This window comes from Vidua chalybeata, chromosome 2 (genome assembly GCF_026979565.1).
Source record: "Vidua chalybeata isolate OUT-0048 chromosome 2, bVidCha1 merged haplotype, whole genome shotgun sequence".
Classification (NCBI taxonomy): Eukaryota; Metazoa; Chordata; class Aves; order Passeriformes; family Viduidae; genus Vidua; species Vidua chalybeata.
In genome coordinates, this window is record NC_071531.1 from 88,958,109 (window position 1) to 88,984,347 (window position 26,239).

A 26,239-nucleotide genomic window follows, 5' to 3' on the forward strand; every position below is an offset into this window, starting at 1 on the left:
ACCACGTTTTTCTTGTCAAAACTTCTTTAATGTGTATTCAGAATGTTGAAAACACTGTTAGTAGCAGCTTGGATACCTTGAGTTCACTGACATTAGCAGAGGTTTTTCTTGTTCCTGTTTTTGCCTCCTTTTTTGCCTTTTCCCTTCTCCCACAGTTTGAACTGCAGAGGCTTGATTGTTCAGTAATTCCCAGTGGAAAGGATGCCAAAGGAAAAAGCAAGACCAAATGGATTTCTAATAACAATTTAAATCAAACAGATGGCATCTATTTCTAAGTCTCTGGAAGCTTAACTGCCTTGTGAAGCACCAGCAAAGACTTCACAATAAGAGGTTTTTTGTTTATATTTTTTGAAAGGAAAAGATGAAATAACTAACCTGCGATTAGTGCCTTGGATAAAATATTTGATCTCTGGTGTGATCGTCCTGGAAAGCTACACTGATAATTTCAAAACAAGAACTACACTGTGGATGCAATTGCAAAAAAGACAGTACAAAATTCATCACCGTACCAAAACTCTGCACACAGCCTGGAGGGCAGTAAAAAACTTGAAATGTTAGAGGGCTAGATACAAGTCCTGTAATTCAAGACGATCTACCTGCCATAAAAGAACTGAATATGAAGACATATCTGATATTTTGGAATGTCCAGAAATGTTACAGCCAAACACTGTAAATTCTTTATTTTGAGTAATGTATATAGGGCCTTGTTAGACATTCCTAAAAGAAAACTTCTGAAGACAACAACGTGTTTCTTTTGTCTCACATGAAAATAGGGTGACAGAGCTTGACTGCAAAGTTCTTGACTAAAATTTTAACTTCATACAGTAATATTTAATCTATCTATATGCCTTAAAACTTGGAGTGTGAGATTAAATTTATCCCTGTGAAAAAAAGTGCCTTCTGGTAGAGAACTTAAATCTTTGGTGTGCTTTAGGAATCTTTTGGTGATTCAGCAAAGAATATAGTCTGGAGGTGTGCATATCAAACTACTATAATGTACCTAAGCTTCTGTGGAAGCTTGTGATTCAGCTTTGAGAACCACTTGAAAAACTCAGGCTTCAGATTATCCTGATTCATGGGATAAGGTAATAACTGGCCCATGAAGTCTGCATAAATGCTGTTGGTACTGTGTTACAGCAAAGTTAGATCTGATGTCATAAAAAGACAATTTAAACAGATTTGCTGGTAACTTTTGATACTTGATGATGTTGAGGTGTTAGATACTTCTACTTTTTGAATGTTACACTTGCTAGTGTAACTAGGGTTCCAGTGAAGAATTGTTAGTTGTAATTTTTTTCAAGTGTTTCTTAAAGCCTTAATGCAATTGAGTTTTGGTTAAAAAAGCTTGAGATTTATTACATGGGAAAGACACGATAGGTTTTGGGAAACTGTGTCATTTGCTAAAATTCTCTCTTTTGTTTCTTTACATCCTTGCTGATAACTTCTCCCACTTTATGGAAGTCGGTCCAGATACCTTAGATTTGGTAGTGCATTGTCATTGTTAGCTCATATTCTTACACAGCCAAAATAGACAATGATCAAAACATAGGAAGATAGAATAGATAAGGACCATTCTCTGAATTTGTACTTCATTAGCTGTTTTGTCTGTTAGCTTCTTAAAAGAATAGTTACATATGTATGAGCTTTGTCTCATTTATGCAATGTCCAGTGTTATTTTGGAGTTCCAGTGAATGTATACATGAAGAGAAATAAGTAGTAATAACTCAGTAATGTTTTAACACCATCATTGTGTTCATTAAACAAGTGTTTGTCTCCATCTTCTTTGTCTACTTTTTTTTTATGGACACATCTTTCTCATGTAGTATTATCTGGAAAACATTGTAACCTTTTAAGATACTCAAGTATTGTGGGAGCACTTCCCCAAATGCCAAAATTCTCTTCTTGGAAAGCCAAAAGAATTTAGCAATAGTAGAAGCACAACAACTTTTCTAGAAGTATTAAAAGTTCATTGGACTTACCTAGATAAGAGTCCTTTAAACCTAATATGAGGCAGTGAAATGTAAAAGAATAGTTTTAGTCCTGATCATCTGTTGGACAACAGCTGCAGTTGGTGCCAACTTCTGAGGAAATGTCTACTCTATGGGTTCCATGCACCTCTGAGGCAAGAGGCAAAATTCTGGGTGTCTTGAGGTTAGCGCCCTAAGTTTCTGAGCTCCTCATGTAAACTTGCATGCAATGGTTTGGATGTAAATCCAGAAAATGCCTGGAAAACATCAATATAAATCTTTAAGTAGCCTGATGTTTGATGACAATTTCAATCATTTGATGTTATATTAGAGCATTGACGTTACCTTGAAAAAGAATATACAGTTCTGAGAACAGCACAGAAAACTGTTTCTTTAAATACACACTGAGGAACACTGCTGACAGTACTGCAGCTGAAGTGCACACAGGTCATGCGAGGCTACAGTGGAGAATTGATTAGACTCAGCATGTGCAGTGATGACTCTGTATTCAGTGGGGGTCAGGTGTCTGCAGCAAAGAGGAAGTAGGAGGTGGGGAACTACAGTCTGACTGAAGGAAAAGTCATTGTGGCTGGTGAGCTCAGCAATGATTGTCAGCAGTGGTAAAATTTGAAAGTGGAGCCAGCATTAATCAAAATGGTAAAGACAGCAAGACAGCCTTGTGGAATTTCTCTTGTCGGAATTCAGCCGTTCTCTAGTTAGACATCTCAACCTCCAGTAAGTACTCCTTCAGAACAGCCAATCTTCTTTTATAATCACTCACTCTCTGGAACAACTTTTGCTTTCTATTTACTGCAATTGAAGCTGGAATAGAGAGCTAAGATTAGAGGAAGTTATTAGCAGTCCAAGCCATTGGAGAACATTAGGAACAGGTGATGGAGGGATTGAAAATGTAAATAAAAGCCCCACATGTGAAATTTTTATTCTATAACCCAAATTTGGGGCAAACATTAGTGATTTATACTAATCACTATGCCCATTTGAAGATGTTGAAGTAATGGGAAAAGAAATGTACCAAAAAGCAGCTAGGAGTGGCAAAAGACTTGTGCAGTGCAAGCACAGCAAGCAGAGATGGGCTTTTTGGAACACAGAGATAAGCAGATTCGAGGCAGGTATTTTGGAGATTCAGTTAACATTTAGTGCCAGTATCCCAGGTGAAAACAAATGAAAAGGGGAAGGAAGGAAAAATCATAAAATGTCAAATCTTTAATTCATTTTCACTTTCAATAAATTTGATGGTCAGGGAAGTGGGTGAGCAAGCAGTTAGCAGGAAACTTCAGTGCATGGAACGGTGTATAACATTGACTGTAAACAGAATTATGGAAATAGTAGAATTAAAGTGTAGTAAATGTAGAGATGAGAAGTGAAGCGTCGCTATGAAAGAATCCCGGGTTTCCTGAGGACTAGTAATTTCCATGTGGAAGCAAACCAATTTTTTTTAAAAGTAAATAATTTAGTAGAAGCCCAGGAGAGACAATATTATTCAAAAGCCTAAATGAAAACGGAAACCAGGAGAGGGAGAGAACAGTTGCAGGAATGAGAGAATTACAGAATAGTTGAGTTGGAAGGGACCTTTAAAAGGCTACATAGTCACCAACACCTCTGCAGTGAGCAGGGTCTTCTTCAATGAAACCAGATTGCTTGGAGTCCCATCCAACCTGACCTTAAAAGCTTACCTATCTATAACCTCTCTGGGTAACATGTTCCAGTGTTCACCCTCATTCTAAAAAACTTCTTTCTTCTATCTAATCTTAAATTGACCTTTTTTATATCTAATCTTAAGTTGACCCTCCAATTTAAAACCATTTCTCCCTGTCCTATCACAACAGGCCCTGCTGTAGGAAGGCGGTAGTTGCTGGATTTGACAAGATTTGACCCTTTTTTCTTTCTTTGAAGGAGAGAAAAATGAGCAGAAAGTGGTTCTTTGATAGTCAAGCAGCGTGCAGCAGGTCAGAATAGATGGGCTTTTCTGTACGTGAGTCAGCTGTGATTCTTAATCAGTGTTAGGTGGGTTTGAGATTTAAATTTAGAGTGAATTATACTTTTTTTTTTTTTTTTTCCCCCCTACTGGTATTTCAGCCTTTTGGTGGCTTTGGAAGTTGCATGTGCCTTAAAGGTGTGAATTCACAGCTTTCCTGAACTGATTAAATCTGCACTATTTTAGCAGCACTCTATATTTTATCTTCTTCCCCACTCTCTCCTAAGAATAAAACTTACTTGCTCTTTTGCCCCACTGAGGTGATCTGCAAAAGGAACTGTAAATCAGCATCAGTGGAAACTCCAAGTGACAAATACAACAAAAATGGAGGGAGGATGGGGATAATGCAGTGCTGTAAGGCTTCTGACCTTGTGTGCCTGGTGCATAAGCACTGCTGCTGCTACCTGCACAGAGAAGAGGGAAGATAAATACCTGCTCTTCCAGGGCCACCTGATGCTTAGTGTGAGGTGATCTTGATGCTGCAGCTTTAATTTCTCCCAATTTAAAGCTGGTTATACTGATAGAAACGAACCTCTCTGTGTATCATCTTCAAATGCGTGAAAATTGCAGCGGAGAGCTTAATTTCTTACACTGCCAGAGGATGGTACTGCACTGTTCAAATACAGAGAAGAAATGAGACATTTAATTTTTTTTAAAATTTGAACTAATTGGCTTGTTCATACTTTTGAGTCACAAAAACTACAGTTGGACTTCGTTTTGTTTTGTTTTGTTTTTTTAAGCCATCAGAGCCTTGTGCATAACTGCAATGTTGTGTATGGTTTTATGTATTAATGTTTTATGTTGTGTATATTATAACCTCCTCTTCCTCTCCTGGCTATATTATTAGGTTGACTTACTTTGTATTCCTGAGCATCTGCTCAGGTCTGTTGTAGGATGGAGGCTGCAAACAATATTGAGGCGAGCTGTAGTGCAAACAATTATTTGCTTACTTGAAGATGTGAAATTGAGGCTACCAATGTTCAGATAGTAATTTATGGCATGGCAGATAAAATGCAGTAGAATCTACTCTGGAGAAAAACATTGTCTGCCTTAGTGATGCCTCATTAAATTAACATGCAGGTTCATGAAAGATATATTACTTAAATGTTTGAGTTTCCAAGTTACATGTTAACTAAATTTTGGGGGAGTTCTCTTTTTTTGAGAGAAATAGTTGTTTATAAATCATGGAGAAACTTGGATGAACTAAAGAATTGGAATCTAAAATTGCTACCAAACTACTAAAATAATGGAAATATAAAAACCATTTATACTGATTTGATACCTAGAGAAGTGATTCTTCTGGTGGCTTTTTAAAATGTAACTTTTGATTCTCTTTTAAAACAAGAAAAAGCCTGGCAGATCTTGGAAGTAGAAAAAATGTCTTGTGTTTGTCCTCAGTTCAGTAGAGTCATTAAAGAGCCACAACACTTTCAGCTCTTGTTTTGCAGAATGCGTCAATGAAATTAATTAAAATTGATGCAAAAATTCTTTTTTTGATGACTCTTTAGAAGTGAGCATTTTTTTTTTTTACATAGTGACAAATTAATAAAACAAAGTAGATTTATTCTGGATGCTAACCCCCAGTAAACTATTACAAAAGAAGGTAGTTTAACTGTTGTTCGTGAGCAAGACTTAACTGTATAGTGGTACTGAATCCTCAGTGCTCTTAAAAATGTAGTCTTTTAAAATGTAGCAATAATTTTTTCCCAAGGCCTGTTTAAAAATGTGAACATCTTCCTTTGCATTAAGGCTGTACGGTGTGACTGTTGTAAGTCTCAAGGAGCCCTCAAAGAGAAGGTGCAGTGGCGCGGCGAGATGAAGCATTTCTGCGATCAGCACTGTTTGCTCCGCTTCTACTGCCAGCAGAACGAGCCCAATCTGGCCACCCAGAAAGGACCCGAGAACCTGCACTATGGTAGGTGCTGCTTCAGGGCTAGACAAGTGCCAAGCCAGATGTATTTGTATTTCCTTTAAATGAAAAATTGAAAGCTGCATGAATTATTAATTTGTCGTAATAAACTGCATTAGGTGTTATCCTTTTCTGTGTTCTCATCAGAGGCAGCATTGAACTGTTCTGGGTTAAGTGTAATTTTAGTGCTGTATCATCGTGGGAACAGAGAATGTTTTCCTCTTTTGTTGTGCTTCCGTTTGTTGTTACTTGCTCTGTGGAAACATTTCTCAAAGTGCCTTTTGGTCACAGACAACAGATGCACTAGGAATAAAAAAAAGAAAATTCATTAAATGGCATTGAAGGAAAATAAGTGAAATGGAAATGAGAATACAATGAAAGTATCTAGATAAGTGGAATACATTGCCTTTTTTTTTTTCTTTCTGTTGGCAATAGGTACTGTGTAACTTTGCTGATGGTCACTGAATACATTTGTGTGGTTTAAATGTCAAGTCAGGCAGAGTTCAAATAAACCAGCTTTTAAATTAATGCAATTATAGCAACTCAGCTTCTTTGTATAGCCATTCTCATACTTGAACATTTTGGTGTTTACTTTTCTGAAAGAGGCTGTATTCACATCTGGCTAGAGCAGTGATTTATCATTTGCCTTTGTGTAAAGCTCAATACTGGAATATTGAGGGAGATCAGCAGGGAGATGTCCGTGAAGGTAAAGTCTTGTGTGCAGTTCTCACCTGCAATATGGTGCTAATGAGTTCTCTTGATTTAATGTTGTATTGGTGACAGGTGTTATCTTGAGTTGCTTACTGAAATTTGCTTTGATTTTGAGAAAGGAAAAAAAAATTCTAAAAATGTTTCCTTATACTTTTAGATCAGGGCTGTCAAACCCCCCGGACAAAAATGACAGTAAGTACATATATTTAACACATTCTTATATCTAACTCTCCCTCTCTCTCTCTCTCTCTCTCTATATATATATATATATATATAAACATAATTAGATGTACTTAAAATGTGAGATCCTGGTGAATTAGAGGGATGCTAATAAAAACCAAAAATTAGTGTCGTTGAATGATCCTAAGCTAAATTTATGAAGCTTTTTAGTCTCTTTAACATCTGTAGGTGAAATAAATTTCAAATATTCATACTTTCTTTTCAATGTCTTCTGCGAAACTAAATCAACAACCATGTGTTTTACATCTGTAGTGCATGTAAATGTTGTGTAAAAGTTGATCAACACACTGTGTGTCTTATTCATGTGTTTAAACTGATCAGGTGTATTTGTTGACTATAGAAAAGGAAGAGAATTTAACTGTCCAGTTGGAATATTAAGGTGGAAGCTCAGCTTTAAAAAGCTGAAAATAAATCTTCAGTTCTTAAATTTTATCCTTCCCAAGAGAAGAATTCTCTAGGTGCTCACGGTCTGACTGACTTTGCTGCAGAGTAGGGAAACAGCCTTTTGCAGGATGGCTGTCTGGAAGGCTGGGGATCATCAGTGGAGCAGCAGCCTTCATCATTCTGAGTTACAGTTTTTCTCAGCTTGTCAAAAATACTACTATTAATATTATTTTCAGTTAGGTTAGTGTATTTTGTTTAAAACTTAGTTTTGTTTTGATTTGTTTGTCGCATGGAAGGTCTGAGAGAATTGCCTTTTAAATTGCCTTTTAAATGTAAATAGGCATAAAGAGAAATCTTAGATTTAAGTGAAAAAGTGAAAGTTTTTGATGACAATATAATTGTATTTATGAAAAACACAGAAAATTACTTAGGTAACTAGAGGCTTCAGACAAGCTAAGCTGTCATGTTGAAAACTTCTAGTATTTTGTGTTTAATGGTGTTAATTCAGTCATTTAAAGATCGTGTCAAAGCTATGTGTGATACAGTATTTTTTAATATATTTTAGGGAGTGTATGCCTGGTAAAGCACATTGCTCTTCTTGGGACTGGGCTTTCTTTCCCTATCTAAAAGGACATATGGGGCTAATCTTCCTATATATGACCAAGTAAAACTGAGCATTTGTTTCTCAAATCAGGTACTAAGGTACAAAAACCATGTATGGAACAAGAGGGTTTTTCACCTCTTGACCATAAGGATGCAGTTTGAGAATTCTGGGATATTCCCAGGTTGTTGTCACTGTTGCCGAGCCAGCAGGGGGAGCTCGAAGTTCATACTTTAGGTAATAAAAAAGTGTTCCGAGAATTTTTATTTATTCAGAAATACGTTTTTTTTTTAAATAAAAGTCATCTTTGGATTATGGCATAATTCAAGAAGGTTAGATCTTGAGCCTAAAGTTTGTTCATGATGCTTATAATGAACTGTTTGTACAGCTAAATTATTTTTTATGTTATAAAATTGCTTAAATGGTGCTTTCACTTAAACAAGCACGTAAAAAAAACCTTTAGGGTACCTTTAATTAAAAAAAAAAAAAGAAAAAAGGAAAATGAGCCATAAGTGCTAGCCCTCCTATTATGATCCTGGCAGTGGCAGCTCAATACTACGAACATAGAATAGCTTGCAATTTTAGAATAGTAGTTGGTGCTGTTTTGTTGTGCTTCTGTGAGCTTCCTCTTCAGTATCTCATTTATGAAAAGTATCCGCTGATACATTTAGTCAAGAACTTTGTGTTGGAATCAGTGTGGTGTAACAGCACCTCCTCTTATTTGCTTGTCTGCAGGGCTCAGCTCCACCACCTTCTCCAACACCTAACAGAGAAATGAAGAACAAGGCAGTTCTTTGCAAGCCTTTGACAATGACAAAAGCCACGTACTGTAAACCTCATATGCAGACAAAATCTTGTCAGACAGGTAACTCCTGAACTTTGCTAGAACTGATTTCCTCATTGCAGCTTTTTCTTAACTATTACTGTCTTTTAACATACTGCAAATATTCTGATTTTTTTTCACTAAATGGCAGGTGTAAAATATATTTAAATACCTGGCAGTATTTGCCTTTTTCCTTTTTCTCTTAATAGAAGATGAGTGGAAGAAAGAGTATGTCCCAGTGCCTATTCCTGTACCAGTCTATGTTCCGGTGCCTATGAACATGTACAGTCAAAATGTTCCTATTCCTACCATGGTTCCTGTTCCTGTAAGTGAGACTTCAGCTTCATTTTAAAATTGGCATCCCTTCACATGCATGTGTGGGACCACCTTGTGTTGCTGGTTGTTCTCCTCCTGGTCCATCTAAAGGATTGCAGGGTGCTGCAGGGCTATTTATTGAAAAAGCATTAGAATCCAGCAGTGGCACGTGATTCCCTGATTGTTCTTTAGGACCTGTCTGCCTGCTTCTGGTGTGAAAATCTTGTGCCACTGAGCTTTTTAGGAACAGTTCTGAAACTTCTGCTTTTGCTGAATATGTTGAATAAGCCTTGAACAGCAAAGTTTGTTCTTGTAATAAGGAAGCTGAAAAGGTTGTGTTGGGAAAGGATGGCAGAGTGGGATAAACATCAGGGGAAAAAAAGCCACTGAAACAAGATGCTGATTTGTTCAAACTGTTAGTCTGAGGTTATCATCAGACAGGCTTGAAGTTCCAAAGACCCTTCTTTTTTTGACCAGCTATAGTTGGTCTTTTTTTTTTTCCTCTGTCCTTTCCTGCTGTCCTTTCTGTTCATAGCTCCTTCATGTTGGGTTTTTAACCTGTCAGCTTTTTTTGTTAGCTCACACTAGAGTGACAATAGAAACTTAGTGTTTCTAAACTGTATCAACTCTGTCTTTCAGAAGAAGAGTATAGATCTGTTTTGGTTGTTGGTTGCTTCGTTGTGGCATTTTTTATTTTCTAATTATCTCTTCCTCCCTGTCTGCACAGGTGCCAGTTCCAGTTTTTTTGCCCACTACTCTGGATAGCACTGAGAAAATCCTTGCAGCAATAGAAGAGCTGAGGGGAAAAGTGCCCTCAGATTCTCTGGAAGCTGAGCTACTGAACTTGTCAGGGGTGGTACCTGAACATGTTGGAAAAGCTGAAGCTTCTGATGTGGCCAGTGAGTTTCCTGATGAGTTCTTGACTGTTTGGAGTGCTGGGGGATGTGTGTGACAAGAAGGATTTGGTTTGGTTTTTTATTTTAAGGAAAGTTTGAGTACAACATTGCTGTCATTGAGGTCTTATATTAAGTTGCATTGTACTTTAATGTCAGATGGCAACTAAGTGCCACACAGCCACTTTATTACTCACCTCATGCCTGGTGGGGAAGAGACTTGGGAAAAAAGTAAACCTTGTGAGTCAAGAACTGTTTTATAATTGAAACAAAATGAAATATAATACTAACTATACTAGTAAATACAATTAGAAGAGGGGAGAGAGAGGAATAAAACCCAAGAAAACTAAGTGATGCACCATACAGGTGCTCTCCTCCCACTGACCCATGCTCAGCCTGTTCCTGAGCAGCAATTGGTGGTTCCCAGCCAACATACTATTCCCATATATTCCCATACTCCCCAACATAACATTCCCAGTTACATACTGAGCATTGTGTGCTGTGGGATACCCCTTTGGACACTTCAGCTCAGCTGTTCTGGACATGCTTCCTCTCAGCTTCTTGTACACCCTGGCAAAACATGGGAAACTGAAAAGCCCATGATTTAGAGTAAGCACTACTGGGCAGCAACCAACACATTATTCTCATAATAAAAATTTATAAAAGTCTCACATACTTCGTAGTTTTAGTTTCTCAATGCCCATGTCTCTTTGCTCTTCTTTCCTGGTTCTGCTTGCCCAAATCTTCAAGTCATTTCTGTATCTTTCCAGGAAAATTTGCCTTTGCTCAGATGAAATTTTGAAGTTTTTTTCCAAGCTCTTTCAACAGATTTCTGAAAGGTTGTTGACAAATTACATAAACTTAGACTTTGTGCCTCGTTATGTAGGAGGCCAGTGGAGCTGCAGTCCTGGGAGGTTTACTGTGTTCTGATCTATTGCCATTCTTCTACTAAAACTGCACATTTCTGGTAGCACTGCAAGGTTGTCATTTTCAGTTTCTTGCTCTCTTTTGTGAAGTACAGCTAGCTAAATGAGCAGATGTATGGGATCAGAGCTTGCTAACTTACAGAGGACTGAATTTGGAGCAATCAGTGTTTCCCAGAAGTTGGAGACAGTTCAAGCTTTGTTTCTCCCTACCTGCATGCCTTATTTGAGAAACAGATCCTACAAAAGCAGACTTGAAAGTCTGTTCTGTTCTGACAGGATCAGGTAGGAAAATAGACAGTTAGTTTTGTCAAGATTGTTTGAGTTCTGGGATTGGTTGATATGATCCTGGTTCACCAATATTTGGTTTTCTATACATGTGCTTTGCTGACTCGCCTTCATGAAGAAGAACAATGGGTTAGTAAGTATCTTTTATGTTTGAAAGAAAATCGGGTTGGAGAAGTAAATCTGAGATCCCAAGAAAAAGCAAATGTAGGATGGTAATGAGCAGAACAATCAGTTTTAGAACAACTCAGCTTCTAAAGTTGTAGATCTGCACCATTTGGCTAATCCATATGTTGGTTAAAATAATGACTTTTTTTTCCTTTTCTTTTAAATAGGTGTGATAGCTGACTCAAATCTCCTGAACTCAGAGTCACGGACAAGCTTGCCTGACATTCCATATGAGCCAGATCTTGATATTGAAATAGACTTTCCAAGAGGTAATTCTTCTGTGATTTTAATAAATACTGTGACACTGTGGGCAGCCGTTGTACCTTGTTTAATCATCCTTTCAGAGAAGCTTTACTGATTGCAGGATCCACCTGACTGATAGGTAAAACTTTACTGTTAGGTAAAACTTTGCCATACCTTTTTAAGATGGGAACTGAATTAGTTCTTCCATCTTTCTAAATGCAATATTTTGAAACAATGCCAAGAAAAGGGGAAGTTAACCATTCACAAAGAACTTGGCTGCATCATTTGTTTTGAACATGGATTTAGGAAAGTTATTTTGAAGGCTCGAGGACTCAGATGGCATGTGTCATGGAAAACATAATGAATACATTCTTCAATCACCAGGTATTTCATGGTTTAGAGAAATTACTAAAGAGTCAACTTCCCACTCAAGCTTGTTAAAAAATTGGCATGCAAGTTGGCGTGCTGCACGCCACTCTTTATATCTTGGTAATGTCCGTAACTGCATTTGAAGCAATTACTTGAATTAGCAGGAAAAAAAATCACTGTTTTGAGACCTTTCTTGAAAGAAACTCTTGATGCTATCTAGTACAATTTCTACTACTCCACAGAATGCAGGGAACGGGGTCTGTTAATTACACCATACCCCAGTCAATCCAAGATCCAAGAAAGCTTCTGTCTGTAGTTACTGTCCCTGTTACATGGCTTCCGTTGGACACATGACTCTCATGCCTCAGCTGGGCAGGTTCTGTAGGAGCTGACAGGCTCCTTTTGTGCTGTGTTGTAGATATCTGCAGTAGATGCCCAGTTTGTTCTATGCCTAATTTAAAGAGAAAGCCTGGGGGTTAGTCTGACCTTAATCAGGGGAAGTTTACTAGTCAGATGCATACTAGGTTTTTAACCCTCTTTTTAAGTAAGACTGGGTACATGAGAAAGAAAAACCATAGAAGAAAAGAAATAAGCAAGTTGGAGTAGTAAGTAGCAGCAGTCTGTAGGAGGCATTGATTACACTGAAGTACTTCTGAGATAAGATTCTTTGTGGTATCAGGAGAATGACTGCTTTTGAGTCTGGGGCAGAGTTCTGAAATCTCTGCATGTAAGTGCTGTTTCATCTGCACCAGCTGGAAGGGTGTAATGAGAAATAAGGTGGTGAAATCAGATTATCAGAAGAGCATTCAATTTTGAGTGAAAACATTCTTTGATGGCTAAATGAGGGATGAACCATCTTCAGTAAAGTAAATAAAGGTGGGACTTGCAACACTAAATCCATTCATATGTTGTCTCATTCCTCAACATTGCCTGAAATAAGAGTCCTCTATCCTGCTCCTGAAATGTTAAATAAACAGTATTTTGAGCTGTTGCCATACATCTACTTACCAAACTTAACTGTAATATCCATCATGAGCTAGACCTCCACCACTTGTATAAATATAGACTAAAACCAGTTTCACTGAAGGAGTTTGCCTTCTGATTCTTAATGTTTTTAACGAAGTTTAATGTGCTACAAGAAACAACGAAACATAAATATAAATCATCTAAATACAACAAAACTACATGTACTAAGTGAATTTGTATTTTTTCCAGTCATAGCTGCTCATTCTCACCGTACCTAAGAATCTTTGATACCAAAGACAGCCTGGGCAGTAAACATTATGTAAGAATCTACAGTAAGAAATTCTGCCTTAGCAACTTCAGATAATACAATTTGACAGCTTTGTCTTGGTTTGAATACAAAAATAGGTTTGTTTCCTCTTACCAAAATCCAGTCTTTGGTTGTATTTATTTGTGTGCCTTTGTGGACACCTTATGTTAAGGCACACTGATATAGTTAATTGTTTTTATTTCAAAGCAGTGTTATTTAAAAGACACTTAGAAATAAGTTTCTGTTAATGTATTTTCAGCAACTGAGGAGCTTGATACAGAAAATGAGTTTTTGTTACCTCCTGTTTTTGGTGAAGAATATGAGGAGCAGCCAAGGCCTCGGTCCAAAAAGAAGGTAATTTTTTCATGCTATTAAAAATATAAAGAAAAGCACAAAAAACTCATGTAGGAAAAAATACTCTGGTTTCTTTAAAATTCTGGTAATGATTTACAGCGTGTTACTATCTACTCATACCTAATATCCTATCTTTATGACATAAATTGATACATTTCAAGTAATAAAATTATTTCAGTGGTGTGTCTGTTGCAGATAGCTGTTAAATTTGATAGGAGTGTGATTTGTAAATTCTGATCCTGTTTCTGCTTCACAGTGTTAGAACTGTTGATGGAATGTGCCAATGTATATACCTACTGTATTCTTAGCAATGCTATTTTACCTTTTACTTTGAACAAAGGTGTCTTGGTTTAATTTGATAGTAAGATGGAAAAACATTGGCATTACCAAGGTTTATAATGAGAGCCATAGCATTTCCTTTATAAAAGAGTTTCAAAAATTTTTCCCAGATTTTATTTTTAGTCAATCTTAGTTAAGACATTGGATGCAAATTAGCCATAGTCTTTTATTTAGAAGGCCACTACCAAGAAATAGTTTCCTATGTCTGGCACAAAGTTGAAATGGTTTTGTTCTAATAACTGCAATAGATATTGCAGCTTTAAAATAAACAGCCAACTTCTACTAAAGCTTTCTAATAATAAATGGGTCTTTCTAGTATCAAATCTGGAGTCTAATCTTTCGCTGTTATGCACTGGACATTATTCCATATCCACTGCTGGGCATGCCTTAATCTGGAACCAGTGCTGCCTTTTCCATTGGCAAAGGGTTTATTTGAGCCTACGAGTGGAGCCGTGACACAGATTTGTCACATCTTCAGCTCCTTGTGCATTAACACGAGGAAGTTCTGTGAGTGCAGTGAGGCTCAGTGTGCACTTTGGCCCGCAGCTGGCTGTGCCAGGTTCTGTGTCCCTGCTGCTGGGACTGCTGGTGGCCTTAGCCTGTGTGTTCCCGTGGCAGGGCGTGAAGAGGAAAGCCGTGTCGGAGTACCAGGCGCACGATGACAGCTCCGAGAACTCCGAGTGCAGCTTTCCATTCAAATACGCCTACGGGGTAAACGCATGGAAGCACTGGGTAAAGTCCCGGCATTTAGAGGAAGCACTTCCAGAGTTAGAGGAACTGAAATCAAGTAAGTATTTCCAAAAATCTGGCATCCAGCTTCTGACCTGTTAGGGAGAATTGCCGTACTTGTGTGATTCTCAGCTGGAATTTCTGATAGAATTTTTCTCATGTCCTTAACGTTTCCAGCATGACTGAGATTATTTTACCACAGAGTTGCCAAACTCTTTTCTTCCTAGTTTTTCCTGTTTGGTTCAAAATGCTGGGTCTCATACTTCTCATGAAAGCTAGGACACCACCTTCTTGGCTATTCTGATTTTCTGTGACCATTTTAATTTTTTGTTTGCATCCTATTTTTCCTCATATTCTAACTCACTTCAGAGTTCACACTGTTTCTGGGCTTCTAAATGGCAAGGGAGGGACATTGTCCTACTCTTGGTCCTGTAAGGAGATCTTCCTCTGAGGCTGGCATTCGTGGCTGTGGAGCTCTGGCACAAGGTGGCCTTTGATCCCCTGGAGCCATGCTGCTCTTTCTGCAGCTCTCCTCTCTGTACACATTTGTACTGTGGGGGAAATGGGGAATTGCTGCTACTCCTGCTGTTCTTCAGCTCCCACATGCATCTCAGCACCCTTGTGTTGTGCTCTTGGGTCTTTGGAAACTGCTGTTTCCCCTGGAGGTGCCCCTCTACACCACTGGCTTCATTGCAGCATCTTGGGCTGCCTCTGTGTCATCCTGAGCTGTGCATGACAGTACATTTGTTAGCAGGTGTTACTGCATTTGCTTAACTGAACTTTACTGTGGGAGCCTTGATTGTTTTAATACATTTTAACTGCTTAGTACATTTTAGTCTCATTCATTGGTCAATGGAGAGGACATCAAGCCAGTTTCCCAGTTTCCAGTCAAAAAGTACCCCATCCCACCTTCACTGTGTGACAATTCTGTTGTATAATGTAGCATTTCTTCTCTATTTTACAGTAAAGTCTGTGAAATTAAAGGAAGATCTATTATCACATACTTCAGCTGAGTTAAACTATGGGTTGACACATTTTGTCAATGAAATTCGAAGGCCTAATGGAGAGAACTATGCACCTGACAGCATCTATTATCTGTGTCTTGGAATTCAGGAGGTTAGTAGAGGCTGTAGAGATGGGAAATGGAGCTGCTGCTTTGACTGTAACCCATTTCAGTAGAAGAGTGGAGATAACATGGATTTACTGGCTAGGAGCTACCCTTAATACATGGCTGTGGTCAGGCTGCTGTGTAATTTCATTGTAGAAAGCTGTCTGTGTAGGAAATTAGTTTTCAGACCTATCCTGAAAATTCAAACATAAATTGGTATATTGTAATAATTTTGAGCTTCTTGCTGGGTTAAAGCAAGTAATTAACTGAATCAAAAGCTACATTGTCTTCTCAAATGCTGTGCTTCGTTTTGTTTGCTAAACATGTCCAATGTAAAAACAGAATGAAACAAGGCATGATCTCTAAGCCTTTTATTAATTCAGTTCCTTAGCATATAGAGGAGACAACCTAAATTAAGTGTCTTTTGGGGAGGGTCTATTTTATTGAGTATTGCAGACTGTGGACAGGCAGGATAGAGTGCAGGAAACTCTGCTATGTTGACTGTCTTACACACAGTAAGATAGGAAGGAGTCAGGTTGGATGTAATGGATGTGAAGACAATAACCAATCACTAGGTAATTAGAGAATCTGTTCCACAGCTGATCTTTTAAGCAGGGAGTGCTGTCTTAATTTTTGCTACATAAGGCAAAACACAGGCAAAATAAGCAGTATTCAGAGCTGAGAGCCCAGAAAATTTCATTCAAGTTAAAAGGCAACAGAAGATATGTGTGATGTGGAAAGCAAGCTGCTCATAGGGTTTGCAGTTCTACTTAAACTGTTCCATACTTGAGGCAGAGGACTCGAATCAAGTAACAAATTTTAAAATTTAAATATTTTAAAAATACGTAATAAAACAGTTATTTTCCTGTGTTGCAAGTATGCAAAAATAAAGAGTTAGTTGCTATCTTTGCCTCATTGTTGAAACTTGAGAAGCATACATTGATTTTAGTCAGTGGCTTTTTGGTCAATATTGCTACAAGGTGTGTTTCAAATTCAGCTAGCTTTCTGCTTCTGCACTTGCATGATACACTGTCTCTCTGTACCTTTCTGTTGAATTGAAAATACTCATCTTAAGCAAATAAACAGTACACAGAGGGAAGTATGTGTTTATAAGATGGAACTCAAATAATATTTTTTTAATCTTTCTCTTTGTACCTTTGACATTGTCTATTTTGTCAGTCATGAAAGCTAGTTGTGTATAAAACATCTTTTTTTTCAGCTCTTCAGAACCATAGTTTGTGTGGCAGCCACAATCATCATGAGGCCTAATACATATACACCATGCTGAAACATTTTACTGTAATTTTACTGCTTATACTTCATGTCCAGTATTTAATTCAGGCAGAGTGAACAGCCCTGATTTGTTGGCCAGACTGGTAGGAAGATGTGCTGTGTTCTGGTGAGTTTGCATTTCACAAAGGCAGATAGCAAGTGAGGGACAGAAACATGAGCTGTGAAGGGCTGCAGCCATCATCTGTGTGTGAATGGTAAATATTTGGGGGTGTTCCACCCTTCTGAAGAAACATGTTTAAGCAAGCTAGTGGTACACTAAATGCAATGCAGTTGTCACAATGCACAGTAAAACTCCATTGCGTTCTAGACTTTGCTTAGTCCTTTCCATCTGACAGCCCTGACCCTGAAAGAGAGTAAATTGTCTTCTACTTCATAAAAGGTATTGGCTTTGTTGAACTTGAAAGGGGCTCAGAGGAGATTAAATTATGCCATTTAAGGCCACAGTTGGGCCAAAGATCATTAGTATTTTGCTATCTTAGAATAAATTTCTCTTCAAAGGAAGAGAATGTAGGAACCATAGGCTAGTAAAAAAGTACATTCCCCTTCCACCAGCATTACTGCACTCATTGTGGCTAAATACACACTCAGTTTGGAGCTTTCCGTCATGGATAGAATGTGGTTTGAGCCCAGGAGTCTTCAAGTCCTAAGTTGGTAGTTTTGTTTTTTAAGTTTGTAAAACAGCTTTTTCCTAAAGGAAGCAGTGTAAAATCTGTTTGAGGAAACCAATCCCTGAGTGAGATGGTGCAGTTTCATAGTTCAGGTTCATTTGGAGCTGAAATTGTTCTGCTTTCATACAGAAGTGGTTCAGTAATGGTTTTGATAACCCTAAAGTAGTGATCCTGAAAGATATCAGACTTAGAAATAACAGCTGCTGCATGGTCAGGCAGGCATCTAGTGGAGAGGGTTCATCTAGAGGAAGGTGTTAGCCTGCAGTGCTCCTTTGTTCCATCATGGCCTTCATTCTTTGTCCCTAATTGGGATTATTGGGATTTGGTTTGGGTTTTTTTCCTTGCTTTTTGTATGTCTGGTAATGGGGTTGTTTGGGCAGGCTGATAGAGTTTGGCAGATGTTTGTCTGAAGGTCAGACAAACAAAATCGCTGTGGACAGTGATTCAGCCTATTGTCCTCCACTGTGGGGTTCAGAGGCTCATCCAGCTCCTTCCCATGCACTGCAGTTACAGTAGAGCTCATCTCAGGTGGGAATGGCTTGTGCTCATCCTGCCCCTGTAGGGTTTGTAGAGCAGCAGAGCAAGGTGGTTTGGGGATGAGGGTTTGCAGGTTTGGGTGGTAGGTTGGAGTCTGCCCTGCTGCACGATGTCATCCTTCTATAGACTCTGCAGTGCTCCGGGGAGCTTCAGACTTCTACTGGGGATGCCAGGGTTTAGTCAACACTTACTCTGAAACAGGAAGAAGTATTTTTAGTTGAGTTCTCACAGGCTTGTGTGTGGATTGGTTTTGAACCAGTTTTCAGTCTTCATTTTCACTGCCAGCATTCAGTGTGAATGTTGAATGCAAACCAGAGAAAAATACGCGGTGGAAAAATGTGCCAGGGAATGGAAGGGTGAACACCATGAAGCTTACAATGAGTTGTATTATCTGGCTTAGAATTGCTTTATAAAATCAAAACTGGTATATGTAGAAAGAAGTATATGTGGGGCAATATTGTGCTTTGAGGAATTAGTTAAAGTTATTGTATAAAATAGTTACCTAAATGAAAATGTTGTTGAAAACCTGCAGGAAGTGTATTCATTCATTTGCCCTTATTATAAAACTAAGTGCAAAGATAAGGAGGCCAGGATGTACTGAACCCTGATCACCTGTAAGTGTTGTGGTTAATGTGATTTCAAGCATGGGTACAGAAATAGGTGCCATTTCCAGAAGCAAATGCATTTTTGTCTGCCACTTTTATTGTATTCACTAACAGGCATGTTCTTGCAAAGATAACCCTGAAGTGGAAAATTTAAGAAGGCAATACTCCCTTTCTTAGAAATGTCTCCAGAGAGGATAATGTCAAATAGTAGTCCTCAGCCATTAATTTTTGTAAAGGTTCAAAAGAATTTCTGTCTGTAAGGTCAAGAGTGGTAAGATAATTAGATTGCAGAATAGGCCAGTGCCTTGCACCATCCTATCATCTTTCTTGTATTGCTCTAAATTATTACCACAAATATATGGGTGGCTTTTTTTCTCCCATTTTCATATTGAAGATGGTTTCGTCAGTGTCTGGAGTTCACATTTAAAAGGGCAGACTCTTGCTAAATGTGGGTTGGTTTTGGGGTTTTTTGGTGTGGTTTTTTTTTGTTTGTTTGTTTGGGTTTTTTTTGGTTTTTTTTTTTTTTTTTTTTTTTTTTTTTTTTTTTGGTTTGTTTGTTTTTTTTTTTTTTTTTTTTTAAGGCCTAGGTGGAGAAAAAGATAAATTCGTTGTTTGTGGGTTGGGGTTTTTTTAATGACTCCCCATTCACTCATACAAAGTTGCACACAGGAAATGTTAGAGAAAAATGTTAGTTATAATTACACTATTATTCATATCCCATTAGAAATTTACAACATACAATTATATTGGAAGTGTTACCTGTTAGATGTTGGAAAAGTGGCATAGCTTTATTTTTAGATACTGCTTTTCAGTACAGCTATGAAAAAATATACAGCACAGTTACGAAAAAAAAGAACCGTGTAGCACAGGAGTTGTTCTAATCTGGAATTGTAAATACTGTGTCTCTCTCTCTTTTCTGTAGTATTTATATAGGAGTAATCGGAAAGACAACATATTTATCGATCCAGTCTACCAGACGTTTGAACAGGAGTTAAATAAAATCCTTCGAAGTTGGCAACCAAGCATACTTCCAGATGGTAATTTTCTTTTTGGTCGTGTATTTTTTCATCTCTTAAAAGTTATGTATTCTTAAGCATGCATATATATATATGTATGTGTGTGTGTATGTATGTATGTATATGTTATGCATTGCAATAGCAGTTGATGAAGAATTATAGACATGTCTTCTAAGATTTAATTTAAACCTGTACCTGGTTTATTTGTCTTGTTTCTGGGTAATCCATGCTACAAAAGTTGTTTTTGCCACTGACTGTTGAAATTGACTATCCATCTTTAGGAGAGAAAGTTAAAAAATGCTCTTTGACCTGTAGTTTTTACCTGACCTGAACTTACTTTTTTGCCCATTTTTCCCCCCAGATGGTAGCAGGCAGGCAGGCACTGCACTATATGTAGGTAGGGCTAACAAGTAATGTATTCTAGAATTTCTCACCTGGATTAGGAGGACTCTTTGTAGGGAGTCTTCTGCTTAGAAGGATCATCAGTTCATGGAGAAAGCAAATTTTTCCCAGCAGAACAATGCTGCTGAACTGCAGAATTGGCTGTTTTTCCATCTTTTTCACAATCCTCACTTGAGTGAAGGCTTGGCCTTGCCAGATTCTTTCTTCTTTTCTCAATATTGGCTTCTCTCAGTACAGCCCAGAGAGCCTCTGTGTTGGGCCCTTCCTGCATCCTGTTATGGTCCAGGAATGCTTTCCAAGTGAGATATTTATTAGTAATAAGAAAGAAGGTGGTACAGTGTTTGGAGGCCTTAACCTGAGCAGAATAAAATGAACTCAAAAATTTGTGATGGAATTAAGATTACTCCATTGAACTTTAATTTTTATGAAATAGCATGAGAGAGTTGCATGTGAGAAATGCTGTTGTAACTAAACAGAAATGTGTCCTCTCTGAAATTGCCTGTACTGAGATTTCCCATTGACTGTCTCAGTGAGTGTCTTTAATAGATGGGTTTGGGGAGTGTGAACATGAAAATAAATAACTTTATCAGCAGCTTCTCTCATGGTCATTTTGTTGCTTTACACAGTAAAAAACACTTGATTTTTTTTTTTTTTTGCACTTTGACAGTTCATAGGCTGATGTATTGTATTTTCTCTACTATGCTTTTTTCCCAAGGATCAATATTCTCTCGAGTTGAAGAAGACTACCTTTGGAGGATTAAACAGCTAGGATCACATTCACCTGTTGCTCTTTTGAATACTCTGTTCTACTTTAACACTAAATATTTTGGCCTGAAAACAGTGGAGCAGCATTTAAGACTTTCTTTTGGCACTGTTTTTAGACAGTGGAAGAAAAATCCTCTAACAATGGAAAGCAAAGCTTGTCTTCGATATCAAGTGTCTTCCCTGTGCAGAGCTGATAATGAAGGTACTATGGCAGTTCAAAGTTAGCATTGCAGGAGCATCCACATGGCACTGCTGAGGGACATCTGGGCACCTGGCCAGGAGCCAGAGCTCTGCCTTTGCATACAAAGTCTAGCAGCTCTCAGCTCCCAGAACTCTAATTAGAGTGTGTGGTCCACGGAGACTACCAGGTCTCTGAGTTAATTTGAGCCCCCTTGTCTCCATGTGAAATACTGTGACTTTGCTGTGGCTGTGGGTGGCATTTCCAGTTTGCAGATTTGCACAGTTGTGGTGACCGCCTTGTGGTACTTCGTGAGCTACTTATGGGGAATTTTACTGAAAAATGTAAAATAACTTCAAGTTATAGCTTAGATGTTGTTGATTTTCTTCTTAAAGATAAAATTGCTACTGGGAAAAGGAAACATGAAGATGATGTTCCAGTATTTGAACAAATTGAAAACACATCCGATCCAGCTAGATGCCCTGTGAAAATGTTTGAGTGCTATCTGTCTAAAAGGTAAGTGTGATACAGGGTAATACAGACAGGATCTAGAGTAAACCAGGTCCAGAAAGGATCTGTTTTGATGTAACATGAAATGTGCTCAAGCAAAGGGAATGGATTGAAATCTTCTGAAAAATACTTAAATGAAAGTATTGAAATCTCCAATTCTGTGTCTGGACAAGGTGTCTATAAAGTGTGGGAGCAGTGGAGTACTTCAGTGTTAATTGCCAAGGGCTCCATCTGGGAATAACAATACAACTCAGTTTTCTTACCTGGCAATACCAAGTATCTCTGCAGAGAATTGCCAGCAAGGGATCTGTGTTTTGCTACTGAGGATTTTGTTTGTGTGGTCTCCATCTCTTCACTAAGAATCGGGTTAAGACAACAGATTTGCTTCATTATAAGCTATCAGGCACCTGAAATGTAGGTGCTTTTGAGGTACCCAGTGTGGAAGCATGTTTAAAATATTTTGTAGTAGGAAAATAACTACTGGCATTAACCCAGGATTTAGAACTAGCTTGTTTCCATCCAATCTCCACAATTAATTGTGCAGGAAGGAAGGAAGGAAGGAAGCAGAATTTATTACATTAAAAAAAAAAGTTTAGGCAACTCTTAAAAAAATTAATTTACTAGCTTAGTGGTTTGGAAGCTTGAAAACAAGATTTCTTGGAAAGTACTTTTCCTTAACTGCAACAGCCACTCAAGTGACTGATTTTAATGTTCTGTGTAACTCTAAAGGAAATGAGGGCAAGTGATACCAAAGAAATAAAATCACCTGGTATATACAAGATGATAAATCAAGTATGAGACCCAGTGTGTGTTAGGAAATGGCATCATGGTCTGAAAGGTGAAGAAGGAGCTCGCACACAGCATCAGCAGAAATACGAGCATGTGATGTTATAGAGAAAAACAAGTAAAGAGGAGCTTGCTTGAAAAGCAGCCACCTACTTTTCAAAAACTCAGTCGGTCCTGGTTGTTGCAGGGGGATTTTGGCTTCACTTTCTCTGCTTTCATGATTTGGAGAGGATATGTCATTAAAAAGTCAAAGTTGGATTTTTGGACTGAGTTACACAGTCACTGTCATTATGTGGGAGAGACCACATAATTTTTTTTTCTTCAGGAGGAACATCTCAACTTTGGGGAAAAGAATGCTCTTAAACCCATTTGGAGCATCAGTTATGATGTGGTTTCAAGCCATGCTGTCTTGTAGATGTTGGTCACCATTGTTAACTAAAGCAGCAAGACTGTTTCTCTCAGTTCTGCTTCTTAATTTTGTTGAAATAATTTTAATGGAATACTTTACACCGTAAAAACTATTGTAAAATTTTAGGTAATGCCAACTGTGTGAAATATACTTGGCAACCCATGGACTGCTGTAGCTGAAATTTCAGGATGCTTTCATTCACAACTTTGAAACATTGTATTGTTTCATTATAGTCTCAAACTGCACATGGAGGGTTAGGTTGGACATTAGGGAGAAATTTCTCCAGAGGAAGGGTAATTAGACATTGGAATGAGCTCCCCATGGAGGTTGTGGTGTAACCATCCCTTGAGGTGTTTAAGGAAAGACTGGATGTGGCACTCAGTGCCACGGTCTGGTTGACATGGAGGTGTTGGGCCACAGGTTGGACTTGATGATCCCGGAAGTCTTTTCCAACCTAATTGATTATGTGATTCTGAGATTGCTTGTTCCTATGAAAATACTGTTGTTTCAATCAAGTAGGAGGGAGGTTAAAATATTTAAATTCTTAGACTATTTTAAACAACCATATTTTACTTCTTATCTGACTCTTGATCTGGTTTACATAAGAGCAAAACAATTTGACAATCACTCCAACAGGTGAAGAGCAACACCTGAAATCTTATCAACCAATTAGGGAAGGTGAGCTGGTAAAAATTCTTATTTTTACTGAAGAAACATGAAATATAGTTGACTCCTGAAGTCTGCAATATTTGCAAAGGAGGGAGCTTGAGTGATCACTTGCTCATTCAGAATTGAAAATTATTTTCTGAGACTTGCCTAAATGGATGAACTGCTAGGATTTCCTGAAAGGAGTCTTCTCTAGTGTCTTAAAGGATGTTTCTGAGCTGCATGTAATTCCGTAATATAGCAGCTAAGGATTTAAGGGATTAAGATTTATAACAACCAATCTTTTAAATGAAACAGGAGGAGGAGGGATTTTAGCTGCTTACATTTCTGTGCATCTCAGAACTACCATCCTTGGCTTTTTAAGGGAACCCCAGGCTTTACATTCAGAGGTAGCCACATCAGCCAACAATTGTGTGAGCAATTATTGATGTAATTGGGCCTACTTTGCAAATCATGGAAAGTACTTTCTGGTTTAGCAAGACCTGGATCTGCAGGTTTTTGAAAAGTCTGTGATCTCTTGCATGTTTGCTGAGTCCCAGGCATCTGGGACTCTGCGGATGTGGGACTGGCTGGGTTTGGGCCGGACCAGGCATGGCTCCTTCCATCAAAAAGACTACATTTCTCCACATTATCCTTTTCATTTTGGTTGGTTTGGGCTTTTTTTGGTGACTTGCCTGGGTGCAGTTAGAATTTGTTTGCGCTAGGTTTTGGAGCTGCTAACGTACTGTTTTGTCCTGTGAGGCTGTGTTTCTAACCCCCTGTGTTTTCCTCCTGGTAGCCCACAGAATCTGAACCAGAGGACAGACATGTTCTATCTGCAGCCAGAGTGCTCCGTGTCGGCGGAGAGCCCCATCTGGTACACTGCCACTTCACTGGACCGCAACACTTTGGAAAATATGCTCGTACGGGTTCTTTTAGTAAAAGATATTTATGATAAAGACAATTATGAACTGGATGAAGACATAGATTAAAACAAACTTCCAAAAACTGTCAAGACAACAAACAGCATTAAATATAGTCATGCTGCTAGACCTTTACTATGGAAAACATTTCAAGTTTACCCTTTGTTTTATGAGTTTTGTAGCAGTGTGTACCCTCACCCGGGTATTACCATGTAAATAGTTTGTGAGTGAAAGTCTCCATTATTCTGCGTAGTGGTTTTAGGATACATAACAAACACATTTCAGATTCTTTTTTTATTATTTATTTGATTAGGTATGTTTGTAACTTTTTACATTGCAAAATATGAATGAGAATGTGCCATGTGTAATTTTTTCCCCTTGTAGTAAGATACATCCATGTTGCACAACTCTGCTGTTGGAAGCTCCCTTGGAGGAGGCTCTTTTAATGGCTTCTTAAACCGGATGGTTGTGTATGGGTAGCACTACTAAAGTTTAGAACTTGCTGTGTCTTTCAGAATTTTTAAATGAATTGTAAACTAATAGGTTTTTTACTTTTTAGTTACTGAAGCCTTATAAGGTTATGTAGAGAGATTCCATCTTATGTACCAAAAATAGACAAAAGAGAATGCTGTCAATATTGGTGTACTGTAATGTGAATCTATTCTGGTGAAAACACTTTTTTGTTGCCCTTATTAAAACCTTAGTGTCCTTTCATTATTTGTGACTCTCTCTCAATTGCCCCTACAAATAAAATATATATGTAAAAATAAGTGAATATAAGCTTAGAGCATGTGGTCATCAAGACACGTATTTTGTAAAAAGGAAAATTAAAACCAAAAGTCCCTTAAAAAAAAAAGAAAAAGGAAAAAAAAAGAGATGTCTGATGACAATGCTGTATTATCCTTTTTTCATCTTTACTTTTCCAATCATAAATGCCAGTACCTCATATTAATGTAAATTTGTCCTTTGTAGCCTTATAGAAAGGGGTTATATGCCACATTACATGGAGTAATATGGTATGCTAAATTTTTAACTTGTTTGTCCTTGCATTGCTGTATTTAAATACAGTCAATACTTGACTATGGATGGAAAGATTCTTTTAACTAATGCCTCCATTCAAAAGCCATATGAGATGTGAAGTTGCAACAAGTTGAAAGATAATTTTTCTTGAAGAAAATCCTTTCATTTGCTCTCTGTCCTTTCCTTGTTCTCACTTTACTTAAGTAGTCTGATTTCCAGATACATGTTTAACTGCTTACGTTTTGTTACTTGCTCTTATTTAACTAATACAAACAATATGGTGGTTCAAGCAATGGTTTTGCTGTTGTACTGAAAAAAATGTAGTAGAGTATTCTACTATAAAGAACTCATAAGCTTAAGTCTCTCCTAAATGGCATTAATTATCTGTTGGGAGGAATCATCTACTAAAGGAGAAACTTTCTATGTATATATATTACCACCTGAGGATTTATTTCTTGCAAGGGCTGCATGGCTTTTTCATTTTCCTTAGCTTAAAATAATGCACATAAGGATGCATCTTTCTATATAGATAAATAAAGCTTCAGTTGCTTTGTTTTGTTAAACAAGTTTATTTAAATTTCTGCTATTCTGTGTGTCTGTGAGTATGTATTCATTTTAGATATACCACTATTTCAAATGGAGATGGAAATGTACATACTTAATTTTTCATTTCTTTCTGGTGGCATTACCCTTCCTGTGAAATCAAGAAATAGAACACAGCACCAGTGAGTAGATCACCAACAGCTTCAATGCACTTTTCCCTTTGTGAGTGAATACTTAAGAACTTAGTTCATTAACCCTTGTTTTTTTCAAACAGCAGCCACAGAATGCTCATGATACATAAAAGGGATT

At 37.8% G+C, this 26,239-nt stretch overlaps 1 protein-coding gene across 1 annotated transcript in view; it reads left to right on the top strand.

Annotated features, from left to right (window-relative positions):
- ZMYM2 (zinc finger MYM-type containing 2) overlaps positions 1–25,973 on the top strand; it is an 86,819-nt gene extending 60,846 nt beyond the window's left edge. The window contains exons 12-24 of the mRNA XM_053934166.1: positions 5,713–5,878; positions 6,741–6,775; positions 8,544–8,673; positions 8,841–8,956; positions 9,674–9,845; positions 11,383–11,484; positions 13,360–13,454; positions 14,412–14,580; positions 15,487–15,638; positions 19,656–19,770; positions 20,867–21,118; positions 21,490–21,610; positions 24,244–25,973. Coding sequence (XP_053790141.1) covers positions 5,713–5,878; positions 6,741–6,775; positions 8,544–8,673; positions 8,841–8,956; positions 9,674–9,845; positions 11,383–11,484; positions 13,360–13,454; positions 14,412–14,580; positions 15,487–15,638; positions 19,656–19,770; positions 20,867–21,118; positions 21,490–21,610; positions 24,244–24,436 — 1,818 coding nt within the window. The 3' untranslated portion in view covers positions 24,437–25,973. The remainder of the gene's footprint in view (positions 1–5,712; positions 5,879–6,740; positions 6,776–8,543; positions 8,674–8,840; positions 8,957–9,673; positions 9,846–11,382; positions 11,485–13,359; positions 13,455–14,411; positions 14,581–15,486; positions 15,639–19,655; positions 19,771–20,866; positions 21,119–21,489; positions 21,611–24,243) is intronic.
- The last annotated feature ends 266 nt before the right edge of the window (positions 25,974–26,239 follow it).